General features: G+C 36.6%; 1 protein-coding gene across 1 annotated transcript in view; it reads right to left on the reverse strand.

Annotated features, from left to right (window-relative positions):
- Positions 1-7379: 7379 nt before the first annotated feature.
- The window catches only part of xkr7b (XK, Kell blood group complex subunit-related family, member 7b), a 200864-nt gene continuing 190930 nt past the window's right edge, over positions 7380-17313 (reverse strand). The window contains exon 3 of the mRNA XM_043710492.2: positions 7380-16360. Coding sequence (XP_043566427.2) covers positions 15414-16360 — 947 coding nt within the window. The 3' untranslated portion in view covers positions 7380-15413. The remainder of the gene's footprint in view (positions 16361-17313) is intronic.

Consider the following 17313-nt stretch of genomic DNA (forward strand, 5'->3'; position numbering starts at 1 on the left):
AGCATATGTTAGGTATAGACAGGATAGATCGAGTGAATCCTTAGAAGAGTATAAAGGAAGCAGGAGTATACTTAAGAGGGAAATCAGGAGGGCAAAAAAGGGACATGAGATAGCTCTGGCAAATAGAATTAAGGAGAATCCAAAGGGTTTTTACAAATATATTAAGGACAAAAGGGTAACTAGGGAGAGAATAGGGCCCCTCAAAGATCAGCAAGGTGGTCTTTGTGTGGAGCCACAGAAAATGGGGAAGATACTAAATGAATATTTTGCATCAGTATTTATTGTGGAAAAGGATATGAAAGATATAGACTGTAGGGAAATAGATGGCGACATCTTGCAAAATGTTTAGATTACAGAGGAGGAAGTGCTGGATGCCTTGAAATGGTTAAATGTGGATAAATCCCCAGGACCTGATCATGTGTACCCGAGAACTCTGTGGGAAGCTAGAGAAGTGATTGCTGGGCCTCTTGCTGAGATATTTGTATCATCGATAGTCACGGGTGAGGTGCCAGAAGACTGGAGATTGGCAAGCGTGGTGCCACTGTTTAAGAAGGGTGGTAAAGACAAGCCAGGGAACTATAGACCGGTGAGCCTGACCTCGGTGGTGGGCAAGTTGTTGGAGAGAATCTTGAGGGACATGTATTTGGAAAGGCAAGGACTGATTAGGGATAGTCAACATGACTTTGTGCATGGGAAATCATGTCTCACAAACTTGATTGAGTTTTTTGAAGAAGTAACAAAGAAGATTGATGAGGGCAGAGTTGTAGATGTGATCTATATGGACTTCAGGTAAGGCGTTCGACAAGGTTCCCCATGGGAGACTGATTAGCAAGGTTATATCTCATGGAATTCAGGGAGAACTAGCCGCTTGGATACAGAACTGGCTCAAAGATAGAAGACAGAGGGTTGTTTTTCAAACTGAAGGCCTGTGACCAGTGGAGTGCCACAAGGATCGGTGCTAGGTCCGCTACTTTTTGTCATTTACATAAATGATTTGGATGTGAGCATAAGAGGTACAGTCAGTAATTTTGCAGATGACACCAAAATTGGAGGTGTAGTATACAGCGAAGACGGTTACCTCTGATTACAACAGGATCGGGACCAGATGGGCCAATTGGCTGAGAAATGGCAGATGGAGTTTAATTCAGATAAATGCAAGGTGCTGCATTTTGGGAAAGCAAATCTTAGCAGGATTTATACACTTAATGGTAAGGTCCTCGGGAATGTTGCTGAAAAAAGAGACCTTGGAATGCAGGTTCATAGCTCCTTGAAAGTGGAGTTACAGGTAGATAGGATAGTTAAGAAGGCGTTTAGTATGCTTTCCTTTATTGGTCAGAGTATTGAGTACAGGAGTTGGGAGGTCATCTTGCAGCTGTACAAGACATTGGTTAGGCCACTGTTGGAATATTGCGTGCAATTCTGGTCTCCTTCCTATCGGAAAGATGTTGTGAAACTTGAAAGGGTTCAGAAAAGATTTACAAGGATGTTGCCAGGGTTGGAGCATTTGAGTTACAGGGAGAGGCTCAACAGGCTGGGGCTGTTTTCCCTGGAGCAACAGAGGCTGAGGTGTGACCGTATAGAGGTTTACAAAATTATGTGGGGCAAGGATAGGGTAAATAGGCAAAGTCTTTTCCCTGGGGTCGGGGAGTCCAGAACTAGAGGGCACAGGCTTAGGGTGAGAAGGGAAAGATATATAAGAGACTTAAGGGGCAACGTTTTCACGCAGAAGGTGGTACGTGTATGGAATGAGCTGCCAGAGGATGTGGTGGAGGCTGGTACAGTTGCAACATTTAAAAGGCATTTGCATGGGTATATGAATAGGAAGGGTTTGGAGAGATATGGGCCGGGTGCTGGCAGGTGGGACTAGATTGGGTTGGGATATCTGGTCGGCATGGACAGGTTGGACCGAAGGGTCTGTTTCTATGCTGTACATCTCTATGACTCTATGAACATTAAATAACCACTATTTACAACTCCAAGCCTCCTTTCTCTTAAACGTTTGTCATCTGCCTCCAACTCTACAATAATATACTGTTCCAATAAAAGCTCATATTAAAATTACATCAACTTAATCTCAAAACCACCCAGTGGCTGTCATCAGTATCTGTCTCCTTCTGGCTGAGGATTTCCCTGGGTCTTTTCCTGCAAAGATGTTTCATATGTATAAAGTATCTTTGATAGAGTGTGTTTTGCTGGCAGTTACTCTGTCGTTGACAGTTGGTCTCACTGCCTAACTGTCAAACATCTGCTTCTTATCCCCCCTCCCCCCCCACCCCACCAGCATCAGATCATCTCATTGGTTCAATGATGGCAAAACAATTAATTCAAAAAGATTGTTTTTTAGTATCCCGGGGCATAATTTAAATGATTGGTTCAATTCAAATGGTTGTCAAAATAGCAACCAAAACTCAGGTATTTGTTTCACAGTCAAATGTTACATATCTTCAATTCTGAGACTGCTAGTCAGTCACATGACAGGTGCCTGCAAGCTCAGTGCAAAACAACTTTCACTCTCACTTAAAGGTACAGTACACTCCTTCAACTTCATAACAATATTCACCAAAGATGTTTAGACAGCACCTTGCAAACCTATGACCAATTCCATTTCGACGGACAAGGGCAGTAGACACATCAGAACACCACCACCTGAACATATCCCTTCAAGCCACTCACCATCCTCACATGGAACTATATCAGCAGTCCTTCATTGTTGCTGGTTCAAAATTCTGGAATTCTTTCCATAAAGGCATTGTGAGTCAACCTACAGCACATGGACTGCAGTGGTTCAAGATGGCAACTCACCACCACCTTCTCAAGGGCAACTAGGGACGGGCAATAAATGCTGGCACAGTCAGTGATGCCCACATCCCATGAAGTGAAAACATAAACAAAACATTTATTTTCAGAGTTTCTGAAGAAAATAGTATCGAGTGAATGTGCAGGAATTTCTCAAATGTAAAACAGTTGTAGCAGTGTTAGCTGAGTTAGGAGCTGTACAGTGATGATATGGGTGACTCTAACCAGATGCTTGAGTACCATAGGGTACTACTAGGATAAAAGGAATGAATTTTTCTTTCTGATGTTTGGAATGAGATTGGTCTAACAGCTTTTGCCCAGTGCAATATAGTTGAATGTTTTCCTCTGTGTAATAAATATTTACATTCTTTTGTTAAAATACATTGATAGCCTCTAGCGAGTATGTCCCATTGACTGCCATCTATAAGAAACAAAAAGAAAAATAAAACTAATAGGTTTTCAAGCCAGATTGCACTCTGACTTGTCCAGTATTGCTATCAGCTAGAACTATAACAAATAGCAAAGGCTTTTATAAAAATTAATCTTAACTGTGCCTGCCTCCACCACCTCTGCTGGCAATGCGTTCCAGGAACCTACCACCCTTTCTGTAAAGTACTTGCCACGTGTATCCACCTTAAACTTTTCACCTCTCACTTTGAAAGTGTGACCTCTCGTTATTGAATCCTTCATCTTGGGAAAAAGCTTTTCTCTATTTACCCTGTCTAGACCCTTTATGATTTTGTAGACCTGAATCAGGCCCCCCCTCAATCTCCTTTTTTCTAATGAAAACAAATCTAACCTACTCAACCTCTCTTCCTAGCTAGCACCTTCCATACCAGGCAACATCCTCGTAAATCTTCACTGCATCTTCTCCAAGGCGTCCGCATCCTTTTGGTAATGTGGTGACCAGAACTGTACACTGTATTCTAAATGCAGCTGAACCAACGTTGTGTACAATTTAACAGTGTAAGTACTGCCAAATGTTACAATACAACTGATTGGCGCAGGTTAACTAAATAAACTCTTTATCAAATGTTTTTATGGATGTTCATAAACAAAGGTAACATATGAACATTCTAGCACATTTTAATGGCAGTTGGTGTTACTAGTTTAACAGATAAAATATATTTGACTCAAAAAGTCATGAGCGTTAAGTGATGAGAGCCATCATGAAAGCAGAATTTTCTCACTATTTGCAGTATTACATGGGGTCTAACCCCAGTAAGTTGTGAAATCCTATTAAACATTGGATAGGAACTGCATGCTTGATTTAAAAACAACTTGTCTGGCGAGAATGATGCGACTGTACACTTCACTCACGAATGTTGCGGGGGAGTGGAATGGTCAGATGGTTTGCAATGCAGAGTGACACCAGCAGCACAGGTTCAATTCCCGCACCAACTGGAGTTATCATGGATGTCCTGTCTTCTCAACTTCATTCCTCACCTCAGGCATGTTGACCTCAAGTTAAACTCACCATCAGTCATCTCTCTGTAATGAGAGAGTGGGACTATGATGACTTTTCCTTTATGTTATGCTTGAAAACAAAGACCTGAAATTTTGCCTACCAGTCAGCTACACAATTTCAGAGGAACTCCTAGCTCCTCAAACTTAACTGTAAAAAAAAACAACACGGGTAAACTCTCCTGCTTAATTTAAAACCAGCAATGCAGAAAAGATTTATCCCATACAGTAATCTTTAAAAATCGAGTGTCCGAGAACTACTTAAAGCAAAAATTTACAACTTTATTTTTTCAAAAATAACACAATAATTAACTAACCATTACTTAAATTGCTTTTTCTAACCTATCTTTTACCTCGTTAGGGTTGGGGTGGGGGTGGGGGGGGGGGCGTGTGTTTAAATTCGGGCTGTGAAAATAGTGAGGAGATTACTAAGTGTCGAGGGCATGCTGGCTTAATGGTTTGCCTTGGGGCTCCTGCGTTGTAACCAAAATTCATGAAAGAATAAAGAATAAAAATGAAATATGTTACTAGCCCTCATCCCACTACCCCCTCCGCCCCTTGCCCCCTCAACATGCTCCCAGTACCTCCATCTGTTCTAGTCCATAAAACCTCATGTCTTGAACCAAACCTCACAATTCCTCATCCCCACCCATCAATTGATGGTACTGTACCTAAGTTGGTCTCATTCCTACCCTGCCAACTTGAGCAGAAATGAAAAATAGTCCATTCGTTATTTTTAATGTGCGTTCCAGTCTGCGCCATTTTAACAAAAATCACAAACCCATTTATTTCGTGCATATTTCTGCAACTATGTAATGCCTTGTAACAAATATTCTGTTCATAAATCCTATTATAACAAGAAATGGAATCTGTAGTTCCACTTCAAATATCATATAATGACTTGTAGCTGTCAAAAAAACCTGTAAAATAGTTGGCACCCTACTGTTTAAAGGTATCATTTAAAACTAATCTATCAGTCTTGCAGCTTACTAATGTTCTTTAGGGAAGGAAACTGCCATCCTTACCTGGCCTGGCCTACATGTGACTCCAGATCCACAGCTTGGTGGTTGACTCTTAGCTGCTGTCTGAGCAATTAGGGATGGGCAACAAATGCTGACCAAGCCATTGACACCCTCATCTCATGAATTAATTTTAAAAATGCATTAATTCAATAATAGAAACCCTCAGACTGTGTCAGTGGATGAGTGAAATAACAATAAATGATATTTTTCAAATAAACACCAAGAATGCTGGAGAAACTAAACAGATCTGGCAGCATTTGTGGAGAGAAAAAATGAATTAGCATTTCAAGTCAGGGATGACTCTTCTTCAGAGCTAGGGAATGAAGTTTTTTCCACACTTCAGACTCTATGACTAAAGTTTTAAATATCTGACATGTTATTTCCTCATGTAGTTTGAAATCATATTTTGTTTTAGCATGCTCTTCTGGTACACCTTAGAATGTTTTATGATGTTGAAAAGGTGTTTAACAAATAATTCAAGCTGACATTTCAGTATTGAAAGATTGTTGCAGTTTTGAAGATGCCTTCTTCAAAGCAGAGATTAATCTGAGATTCTGTCTGCTTCTTCAAGTGGATGTAAGAGATGAAATCAGACTACTAGTGCTCCCAGTGTTCTGACCAATATATTTCCCTCAAAGAATTTCAATAATGCGTAATATCTCCTCATGTATTTCATTGTTGTTCATTGGATCTTGTTCTGTGTAGATTAGTTACTACTCTGTTTCCTGTGTTGCAACAGTAACCGCACTTCCAAAGCACTTAATTGATTGTAAGGCACTTTGGACATCTTTAGAACAAGAACAGTACTATCTAAATGCAAATCCTTTCCCTTGTAGTTGCATTTCAATTCTTTCGTTGAACTATAGTTAGTATGAAACTTCTAACAATTGGGTTCCAAATGTTTCATCAGTTTCTAAAAGTCATTAAGATGTTACATCATGACAGCTGCAATTTGATTCTAACTTTGGCTGTTAACCAATTGAGTTACTTGTCTAATTCTGCTCTCTTATTTGCCCTCCATAGTCTCAAATCTTCAATTTGGAAATGCTAGGTATTAAACTATAGCCATTATATGTGAAAAACATGATGATAATGTTTAAAAAGAAGTTAAATTATAGAAAGGCTGGGAGTAAAAAATAAAATCAATAAGTTAGAAGGCGGTATGCTGGATACAACTAAAGCTGTTAAGGAATTTACTATTAATTGATTATGGTAGGCAATATAATGTTAATTTATTCAACTTCAACAGAATGTATTAAAAAAATTGATAAAAATCACAAATTCCAAACTAATCTTTTTGTCAAAAATAGCCAGCAACATCAAATCATGAAAAAAACCATAAAAGTTTAAATTATGTTGTATTAAACATGAATATAATTTTGCAGAAAGCATAATTGAAAAAGAATTAGTATGCAAACCACTTGAATATAGTTCTATTACATCCTGAAACTGGGTTTGGATTTTGCTTAGAGAAACGTTTTAATGAAATTCTCTCTCTGCTGGCATTAAGAGATCCTAATTTAAATGTATTTAAACAAGTTCAGTCCAGAATATGAGGAGGGAGGAGCAGAGGGAAATTATCCTCTCCAATCACATGTTTATTTTACAAGCTGAAACAAGGTATAATCTTGTTGAGCATGACAGTTGATATGCAATGAAAGGCTAGTTTTGCTTTTGATCTTTCATCTAAGATAATAAAAAGCTGGGAAAGCTGTCATTTTCATGCTTATTGTTTCAAGATTAATAAAAGATATTGAGTGAATGCAAATGAGAGTAAGTGAGTGACCAATATTAGCTTGCATGTACAAAACATGATGCTATCCCAGATACAAAAATGTGTCAGCATTGTCAGCTTTCACTGTGATGCAATAACTACACACAAAGAGTATACACTTGATTGGCTGGAGCCACCCAAAGCATAATAGTCATCTAAGATTTATGAACTCCTTTTCCATTATTTAGGCTTCAGATGTGCAAATATCCTTGCACATAAACTGATAGAAAGATGTTGATAAAAGATAGTTGATGTCTTTTTTTTGCCAAATTCTTTTGTGTTGAGTTAGACAATTCAATCTTATCAAGCAAAAGTGGTTATGGCATAATTTATTTTAATGATTTTGTTTTTAGTGTTGCAGCAAAATAAAAATGTACAAAAGATTGTGATATACAAAGTTTCAGGCCCAATTACTTTTCGGAATTATTCAGAAAGAAAAAAATATTACAAGGTGGCACCATATAACTATGTACATCATGAAACATTTCATTCCATCCTCTTTTTTTAATTAATAAAAAAAAAGCTATTATCTGTCAGCTGAGAAAACAGTAGGAGTGGTAGAAAGTTGGTAAAAATTCAGCAGCTGTCATATAATAACCTTTGTTTTAGCACACATGACATTTGAAACCAAGCAACATCATAATGACTTTAACAATCATTTTTCAGCTAAGCTACCTGTTGAATGTACAGTTTCAAATCATTTAGGTGAACAAGCAGTCAGTCATGTGTGCTAAACAACATTGAGCCACATAGTACAAAACTGATTACAGGAACACAAGGAGGAGACATTTTACCCCACAGCTTATTTCCACTAAATAAAGCAGTATACACAATCATCACTAGCTGTTATGTAGCAGCCAATCAAACTGCCAACACCCAAAAAAGATATTGATTACATCCTCAATTATACATACAGTCTTTCATATACAGTACATATAGGAAGCAGTATGGATAAAACCAGTACTGCTAATTACTTATATATATGGGGATGGGATGAACGTTCACTGTTTTCATAAAGCATGTGACTTCTTTATGGTACTAAGATAAAAAGCACATACAGCTTAAAAGGTTCTTAGTAAGTATTTTAATATTTTCTACACATTGGAGAAAAAGGCATTTGGTACCCATGTAACTATCATACATTGAATACAGCAGTACTGATACTGTAATATGGAAAATGGCAATATTTGCTTCCAATATATTATATCACCCACCCCTTGGTGGCATCATGCATTATTAATGTGATTAATGAATGATTTAGAATTGTAGAATGTAGAGATTTTTACATGTGACTTCAATGAAAGCAGTCTCTGCAAATTATAAAGTGCATTATGAGGTGCCAATACCCAGCTTTGTTGGATAATTGCTGCAGTTGCAAATTGGAGGCATTTATATAATAAAATGGGAGACTGTTTGCATAATACACTTCAAACTATACCAGATTTAATCACTGCATACTCCAAGCAAAAAAAAAATCCATTCAAATATAATAGGTACCTGGTAGGATAGAATAGATTCCAGAATGACGCATTGTAGAATCTGAGGGAACTGTTGTATTGTAAGTTAGCATCAATACAATCAGACTGCATGAAATGTGTATCATATTTAGAATCGATCTTAATTATTTCTATTTTCATGATAATAGTTACATGATAATTAGTATCAAAAATTAGGTGGTTGCAGAAATGGAATTATATTATCTCAATGCCAGTATAACATTCTCTGGCAAAGTTTTAAAGTAGGCTTACTGATAGTGGAAAGGTTTTTTTCTATACCCAGTTTACAATCTGTAAAAGAGGTGTTTGCTATGATAAATTTGTTAAAATTCAACTATATTCATTTTCAGAAATGTAAGATTATAAAAGTTTTGATATTGTTCACATCCTACAGGTTGTCTACTTCTAAAAACTTCTTCTGGAATAAAAAGAATTGCATAGTCTAAGTCATAACTTGTATTAAAATCCAGAAAGTATTCTATAAAATTGTTCTATTAGGGTGATAAACATTAACTTTTTTTCATGAACAATTAAAAGTTTGTCTGGAAAACTTATCACGAGTCAAATATGATTAGTGAAGCCAAACATAGAATATGCTCAACATTTTGGAAAAGGGTGATATAATACATTGGTAGCCTGTGCTGTCTTAAGTTATCAATATTCAGTATGCTGTACCTCAAAAGATTTTCATTCATATTTTCATTCATAGATAACTTTCTTAATGTTAAGACAATGGGACAATGCATAACCAGTAGATACCTTAATTTCAACTTAAATTAGTTATGATTTACAAGGTTACTATTTCCAATCCCCAAGGTTCATTTGGGAATAAACCCCATTTCAGATGGCAACTTCATTAATCAAAATGCAAAATAAACAGAGAATAAATATCGAGCAATATAGGCATATACTGATCCTAAAATGCCTGCAAATTTGAATGTGTTCTTTTTATTGGTGCTGTATTGCTTCACCCTTCTGCAACCATAAATTACTCTCTGCCATTGTCACAGAGATTCAATGTCATGGTGCTGCTGATGCTAAAGAACAACCACTGAGGAACAAAGCAGGTAATGAAAAGTGAGAGGAGTGATGAATTGAGTACTTTTATATCCTGTCATCATTATTACTAGCATCCTCTCCACTCACTGCCACTGTGGCAAATGCAGGTGTTGGAGTACAATCAGACGAAAATTGAACTTCAATTAATATATTTAAAAATTGCTTTTGGCCATCATTAACAGAAGTCAATTAAAGACAATTTAATTTTTCTGGTACAAGCCCTTGAGTCTAATCATTTAAGGGGATTTTTTTTTATAATGGAATTCAAATCAGAACACAAAAAAGTGAATTTAGAGCCTATGTACTAAGTGCTGTGATGCACTATTTAAGGGTATGAGGTTTAGCTGAGTCACTCTTATTAAATATTAAGAATTAAAATACACTTCAAATTATCACTGTTTATTCACTTGTGTTTGGTATTTTGATCTTATTATGCTATCGGTTCATTTAGAGCTTTATATATTCAGGGCTCAAGAAAAAATAAATCAAAATTGAGTATTTTTTCTCATATTTAACTGAATTATTTACGCAAATAGATGTTTAGAGACTGATTATTGATTTAAAATAATATTTTCACAATTTATGCTTTTAAATTTTTAAATACTTCATGCCTCAGACACCTTTTGGCAGCAAACATGCTGTGCCACAAAACAATTGTCCATATGACAAGCTGCCATTCCTATCATGGCTATCAGAGAAATTGGAACAATTTGTCACTTCCAGAAAGGAAAAGGACAGGAGAGTTGTTGTGTATCACTGTCACATATCTTTTGGTAATGAGAGACTCAAACTAAGAAAAATACAACTTTGACTGATTAGAGACTGTTCTTCTCAGAGTCAGCAATTAGTACTTTAAATAGAGTTGGGGAATTGAAAACTCTGACTGCATTAATAAAACAACCAAATACTCAAGATAGGGGAAAGCTTGGATGAAAGGGCTACATGGTTCTTCCAAGTGGATAAATTAATATGGGCTAGATTATCTTCCTCAAACATAGTTACCTTATGTTCTTGCAAACTATACCATACTTATAAAATTTCCATTTTCACTGATGCTCACAAAAGCTGTAAGCTCTCTCAAAATGAAATAGGCAAAGTTGGTGTAGTTCTTCTATGGATATGCTCTGCATTTTTGTATTTAATGTTAAGTTACATTGTTTGTGTTGACAAAACATGTAGCAACATAAAATAGAGTCAGTTAACAAAATTGCTTTTGTTTCAATTACAGACAACAGAGACGATTTAAAATTATTAAAATGGAATAACCAAAGTGCACAAAGCGCCATTGCTGAGGTGAGAAGGTAGGCGACAGCAACGTCAAAATATGAGTCACAGCATGGGCACATCTACTTCATCTTTCTCAAACTGAAGCATTGTTTTACTTGGTTAGGTAAACATAACACAGAATTAGTTTCTCAAATATCACCCCAAAATAGCACAAAGAAAAATGAATGTACAATCCAGGAAATAGTTTTTACTCTGCTTCACTACATTATGGTACAATAATTATTAATTCTCTCTTTTGGTTTAGGGACAACAGAAACATGGGAAAATTTTATGACAAACATCTGAGGTAGATATTCCAATAAAAATAAAAACAGCCGATCAGGTCATGGAACAAGATATGAGCATTCAGATGGCACATTTTGTATAGTTATAATTGTAAATAATTTTATAAATAATCATTGTATTTTTCATTACAGTCTTTGTTAATCTCATTGACTCTGAAGCTAATGCCATTGATCAAACTTAAAATTGTCTTAAAACTAATAATCTCATACAGCAATGACATTGCAATAGAGTTAAAAGAATTTTGATAAATCTCATTGAGTTTTGCATTCATGCAGTTACAAATATATTATAGCCACCACATAGACTTTCTTTGGAGATGGTTTATAATCTGTCCTCTTACTGAAGTCAGCTTTATTTATTAGCAGAAGACATCAAACCTGTGTTCTATTATTAGTCCCTTTATATTGGTTTTCCAAGGTGTGAAAAAATGTTAATGCCCATAATAAATAGATTTCTAATAATTGCATGTGTTATCCCCACACAAAGATGAATTTTATAACATGGCTACAATTGATCAACACACTGTTTGAACAATGCAATATTATATCTGCTTTCCCTATTGAAGTTTCACTGTGATTAGTACATCTCCCAAAAAGCTCTAACATGTACCTGTATCTGTTTAATGCCATTTTGTTCACTCCACAATTTGGTGTCATTAGCTGATCAGCATTCCCAATTGGATTCATTGTCCCCAATGTATATTATTTTAGCACACTTGATCTGTATAAAGACTAAATTTATGTTAGCACTTGCAATAAATTGGCTATTGGCTCCCGCAATTATAGTGCCTTGCTGTAATATTCACATACAGCAGTTTGAATAATATACTTAATTAGTAACATTGCAAATAAAAGCTACTAATAGTGTAAGCTGACACTTGCAATCATTATCAATTAGCCAGTTCTACCTAAAATATCAATCTCATTCCTTTTGGTGCCCAGGCACTATTACTCTCCCTGCTCAAATGTTCTCCCCCAAACTGTTGGCTAGCACAGAAATTGCTGGGTTGTGCTTCCACAGGCATCAACGTACACTGTCAGTTCAACCTGTTGCACACTGCAAGTATGAATCAAAATAGTAGCTTGATTAGTTACTTGATTAATGGGGACAACAGAATGAGTCAAATCTTGTCTTTAGCTGGCATCAAAACAATGCATTTTCCAGCATAAGTCATTTATAGCTAACTGAGTGACAACTTTGGGTGTATTTTCCCTATTGCCTAGCATGATGTTACTAAAGTGAAATTTAGCCCTCCTACATCCACGTCAGATGAGGCCCATGAAAACAAAAACAGACTAGCAATCACAACTGGGATCAGTGCTACACTGGGCAGTGCCCTTACTAATTAGACTGTATGAGGACCCTAAGCAGGCACTGGTTAACGTCTTCTCACTAGTTTTTGCATCAGGCAATAAACAACAGTCTGGTTCATAGTGGTGTGTAAATGTAAGGCTTCAAATTAGTGATATAGTTAAACAAACATTTTAAGATACAGCAATTGTGGCAACAGGTATCATTATTGTCAGTGCCTCTAATCATAATCTCACTCATTATAGTTTAACAAAGAAACATTGAACAAAAATGTTTTAATAATTAGTATCTTGAACATATACCCATAGTTTTATCCTTATGTGTTTTACAAAAAAATAAAGTTTAACTGAAATTCTTCAATAAATTTCACATGTATTTCACCTATTCCAGTGATTTCTCCTTGTGGCTAAAAATCAGAAGTGTTTTTCTTATCATTTTGCTGTTTAATTTTTAATTAGTATATCAGTTTGCCTATTGCTTTCTTTTACATTATGAGTTTCAAATCTTTTTCTAATCATCAAAATACCATTCTACTTTTAAGAGTAACAAGACTTTACTTTTCTACCATTGATCAGCATGATTATCGTGTGTGCCATTAGAAAGTGTTCATTAATGATATATTGCAGGATTATTCCATTCCATTTCAAAGTTTTTTGTGAATTAATTGCACAAATCTCAAGGTAAGCACCAGTGTTACTTCATTGGCCCGGTTACATCCTGTTGGCTCTCAGCAGAGTTACAACAGTATAGTTGATAACCTACTTTATATCTATGCCACATCTAATTTCCCATGAATCAGTGCTGCTATAAAACTTTTATGTTAGTACCACAGCTTAAATATAGAATTAAATGTCAGTTTTTAAAATGCTCCTGAGAGGCAAATTCTAAGGACATGAATGGATTTAATTACTAAGCTGATTTGTGTCATTTTCTTCACTGCAAAGTTGCACATTTCTACACAGGTAGAATTTCCAAAATTAATTGTGAAAAATGTGATATATGGCAACAGTAAAGTGGTTTTGTTCTTTTATTCTTTTGATAAACTAATTTCAAAGTAAATGCAAGTTGTCTATCAATTAGAGGGATTTGCATGAGAAAAGAAAATGAGGTTTATTTCATACTGATGGAGTCCTTATAATTCTGAAACAACTTGAATATTGTCAAACTACGTTTAAAAGCTTCTTTCCTGAATCTTAACAGTAAAGCACTGCAAGCTATACACTATAGTTTACGACCTTAGCCTTTTCATATTTAGACAACATTAAGTGACACTGAATATCTACACTACAGGCAGCACTGGTGCTTGATTTAAACCTCCATATGGAACAAAAAGCCCTTGGTAAAATGTGTTTATTCCTAAAAAGCATTCATTCTTCAATCTTCATACACTACAGCTGTGAATTAGCACCCGTTTCACTGCCTTGCAATCAGACTGGACATATACCTTGTGTCTGCTTCAGCAATATCATGGAAATATTTAATTTCATGCAATTACTTAACAGACAGGTGAAAGGCAACACTCTTCTGATTTGGCACAGTATTCTGACTCCAATCATTGTACCATCTCATGTAGATATGCACCTTATTAGAGAACACAATATGATGTAGCAGTAACGAACCCTGCCTGTCTTTTCCTTGCCACGTCTTTGAATGCAAGGACCAAGTAGCTTGGTAAACTGACGTATAAACAGCATGGGTTAGACTTAGAGGTTGATAACCCATTACTGGAGTGGACTTTCTGATTCAGACACAAGTATTCCCAAAAAGACAGGCTGGTTGTTTTGATTAATGTAACTTTACAGGGATGCTCACCCATTCACTGCTTAAAGCTGCAGTATAATATAGAAAGTAAATCTGACATTTCAACAGAATACATCTATAAAAATATTGTACTGCATACAGCTCATAACAATTTGTGAGTATTGAAAATAAAATTTATTCAGAGACTCCAACACAAAAATTTCAGAATTCACTATATTTTAAACATGATTTGAAGCCATATTTCCTGAGAATTTGCTCTGTAGTATTTGCACAATTTTAAATAAAATATTAAAAGTGACACAAGAATAAAAAAGTGTCAAATGTTTTGCTAAATGCTTAAAAATGTCATGATATCTTGCTATTCTATATTGCAGCTTTACATTTCTTACATTTCAATGTCTGTCACAATACATAACCCAGTTACTGTAATGGTCTATGCTATTTTTAATAGTTCTTTCAATAGAGTGCATAACATTCTTCCATTGTCAGAACCATCATACCTTCAAACTAAAGTCAATGTTCTATTCTGCTTCCAACAAAATTATACATACGGGATACATGGATATTGAAAGCTCAGACAACATCTGCTGTCCAACGTCTACATAGTATCATAGTTGTACTGTTATTAATTTCACATTTGGTCACTGCTTGGCAAATAGTTTGTTAAAGGTTAAAAAGAAAACTTTCAGTTAAGGAGAATAAGCTGCAGTAAAATTTGGACATGATTCTTCAACCATAACATGCAAACCATGATACTTCTTTTTTTGCAAATAATCAGACAACAAACAGAAGTTTGGGACTTCCACTTAAAAACTCAAGATAGCATTCAGTTACCAGCGTGCAACCGTTCATGATCAAGTGATGCCATCTTCAGCACACCATTTTCACTTCTTTTTGATAACCATTAGACCATTTACTATAAAAGGCAAGAACAAAAAAAAAACCTGACCATCCCACTCGACCAGAGTTGGAATGTTGCATCAATACCTTTTACAACTCCTTTGAAGACACATTTGTGGATACAGGCCTCCTGCACACTATTATGATGCAGCAAGATCAGTGTTGGGTGACCCCTGCACTGCACCATCAATCTACATTGGCTTGAACCCTTTTGGAAGGGTAAACTTATTCCATGCACCTAGCTCTGCTTGTATGCGACTACACGGTAGTTTCATATTCCAGTACTTCATGTGTGAAGCTAAGATTTCTGTACTGGAGACGTGGAGTGGCAGGTGAGGTGTATTCCAAGGCCAGGATGGTTTTACGCAGCCGCCTGTCAATAAAGTGCGCGTCCCAAGCAGGATACCGTTTTCTGGGCAAGTCAATCCTGATAACAGGCCCTTCTGTTCGCAGTGTGCGTGACACTGGTGTTGGGGGCACACTGGGCCTTACCTGGAAAACAGGAATACAACTGTCTCGATCAGCTGGCGCTTGTTCGCCAACTGTAGTCCGACACTGGGTCATTGCTCGGGGAGGAACTGTTATAACCTGTGCAGGTATATGTGTTGCAGTGTCTTGGTCTCCACCATCAATGCACCCTCCTTGTGACCCAAACATTGGTCCATTTGGGTGCAAAGCACCATAATATATAAACATGAAGAATATTCCAAGAGCAAAACTACTGAACACTACACAAACTATTATTAAGGCTTCAAAGTCTGTTGTACGGGAATCTCTGTACAAGTACCACAGCACAGTCAAGGCAGCATTTTCACAAAATGTAATGAAGTAGTAGATGAGCATTCGACACCGAGTTCTCCCTTCCTTTACATTAAACCAACAAAAAATGTAGATAATTCCAACAACCATATTATAAATGATCTCCTCCCACTTGGACATACAGAAGTCTGTTTCCCCATGAATGATCCAGAAGGTCATGATGCACCAGTGACTGACAATAAAGATTCCAAAATATAATTGGAAAACGGAGGCAAACAAGGAAAACGCAATTACTCGAGCAGCAATGGTGAAGAGGTGCCAAAGAATCTGTGTGATAGCAGCCTTGTAGGACATAGGCATTTTGTCATCTCTGGAGTCACGCAGAACCTTCTGGTAGGAAGCAATCATCCAAGCAAGGGATAGTAGTGATGCTGCTGCGGATAGACCTAGATAAAATAATAAATAGTTAAAAGATACAATGACTTGATTCAATGATGAATTAGCACTTCCAACATAATACCAATATCCAACAACAGAAAAGCAGAAATATCATCTTAGAAAATATAAGTTGACAATAGTTGTGGGAGAAGTTTTAATTTTTTTTTTTGCAGGTGTGAGACACAATGAAAGACACAAAGTGCACCAATCTTTATTCAATTTCCACCACCAGGAAGATAGGAAAACACCCGGGTGGCCAGTGACAAACACTGCCCTTCACATCAAAGGACAGTGCTGTGTGATCAAAACAGTGAAGGGGAGGATAGGGACTAAATCAAAATAGAGTTGGAGGGAGAAATGATGCACTCCACTCCCTGCGGCGCCCACCTCTCCCTGAACAACTCCAGGGTGTTGGTCGACACCACGTGCTCCTTCTCCAAGGACACCCGGGCTCTAACGTAGCCGCGGAAGAGGGGCAGGCAGGGAGAAGTTTTAATGTGTTTGCAAGGTATTTCACTACATTATTTCAAATAGCTAACCTGACCGTTTAAATGGTGGACAGAGGTTTGTCATTTGTGTGTGCTCGTTTAACCTCCAATTATGGTTTCTAACTATCCAGAATGCTTTCTCAGATTTCAGGTGTAACAGGGTGCCTTGAACTGAATGAATATCTTCCATGAGAAGAGCATGAGGAGCATGTTTAAACCTGTTTGCTTCTTGACAAGGTGATGACACAATGGAACTTATTGCACTGTGAGCTATCACAGTTCCTATTGTTTTGATAGAGATCCAGTACCATTTCCTTTGAATGAACCAACTGAGCCTCTCAAATAAAAACACAGGCTACAAGACAAGAAATCATTTCTGATGTTCCACATAATGCCTAAGATCACAAAATATATGAACTTACTGCAAGATGACTTATAGTTTTTAAATAAATGAACAACACTGTACAGCAATA

This window comes from Chiloscyllium plagiosum, unplaced genomic scaffold, assembly GCF_037043375.1.
Source record: "Chiloscyllium plagiosum isolate Xiang-an unplaced genomic scaffold, Cpla_swu_hap1 HiC_scaffold_15, whole genome shotgun sequence".
In the NCBI taxonomy this organism is placed as follows: domain Eukaryota; kingdom Metazoa; phylum Chordata; class Chondrichthyes; order Orectolobiformes; family Hemiscylliidae; genus Chiloscyllium; species Chiloscyllium plagiosum.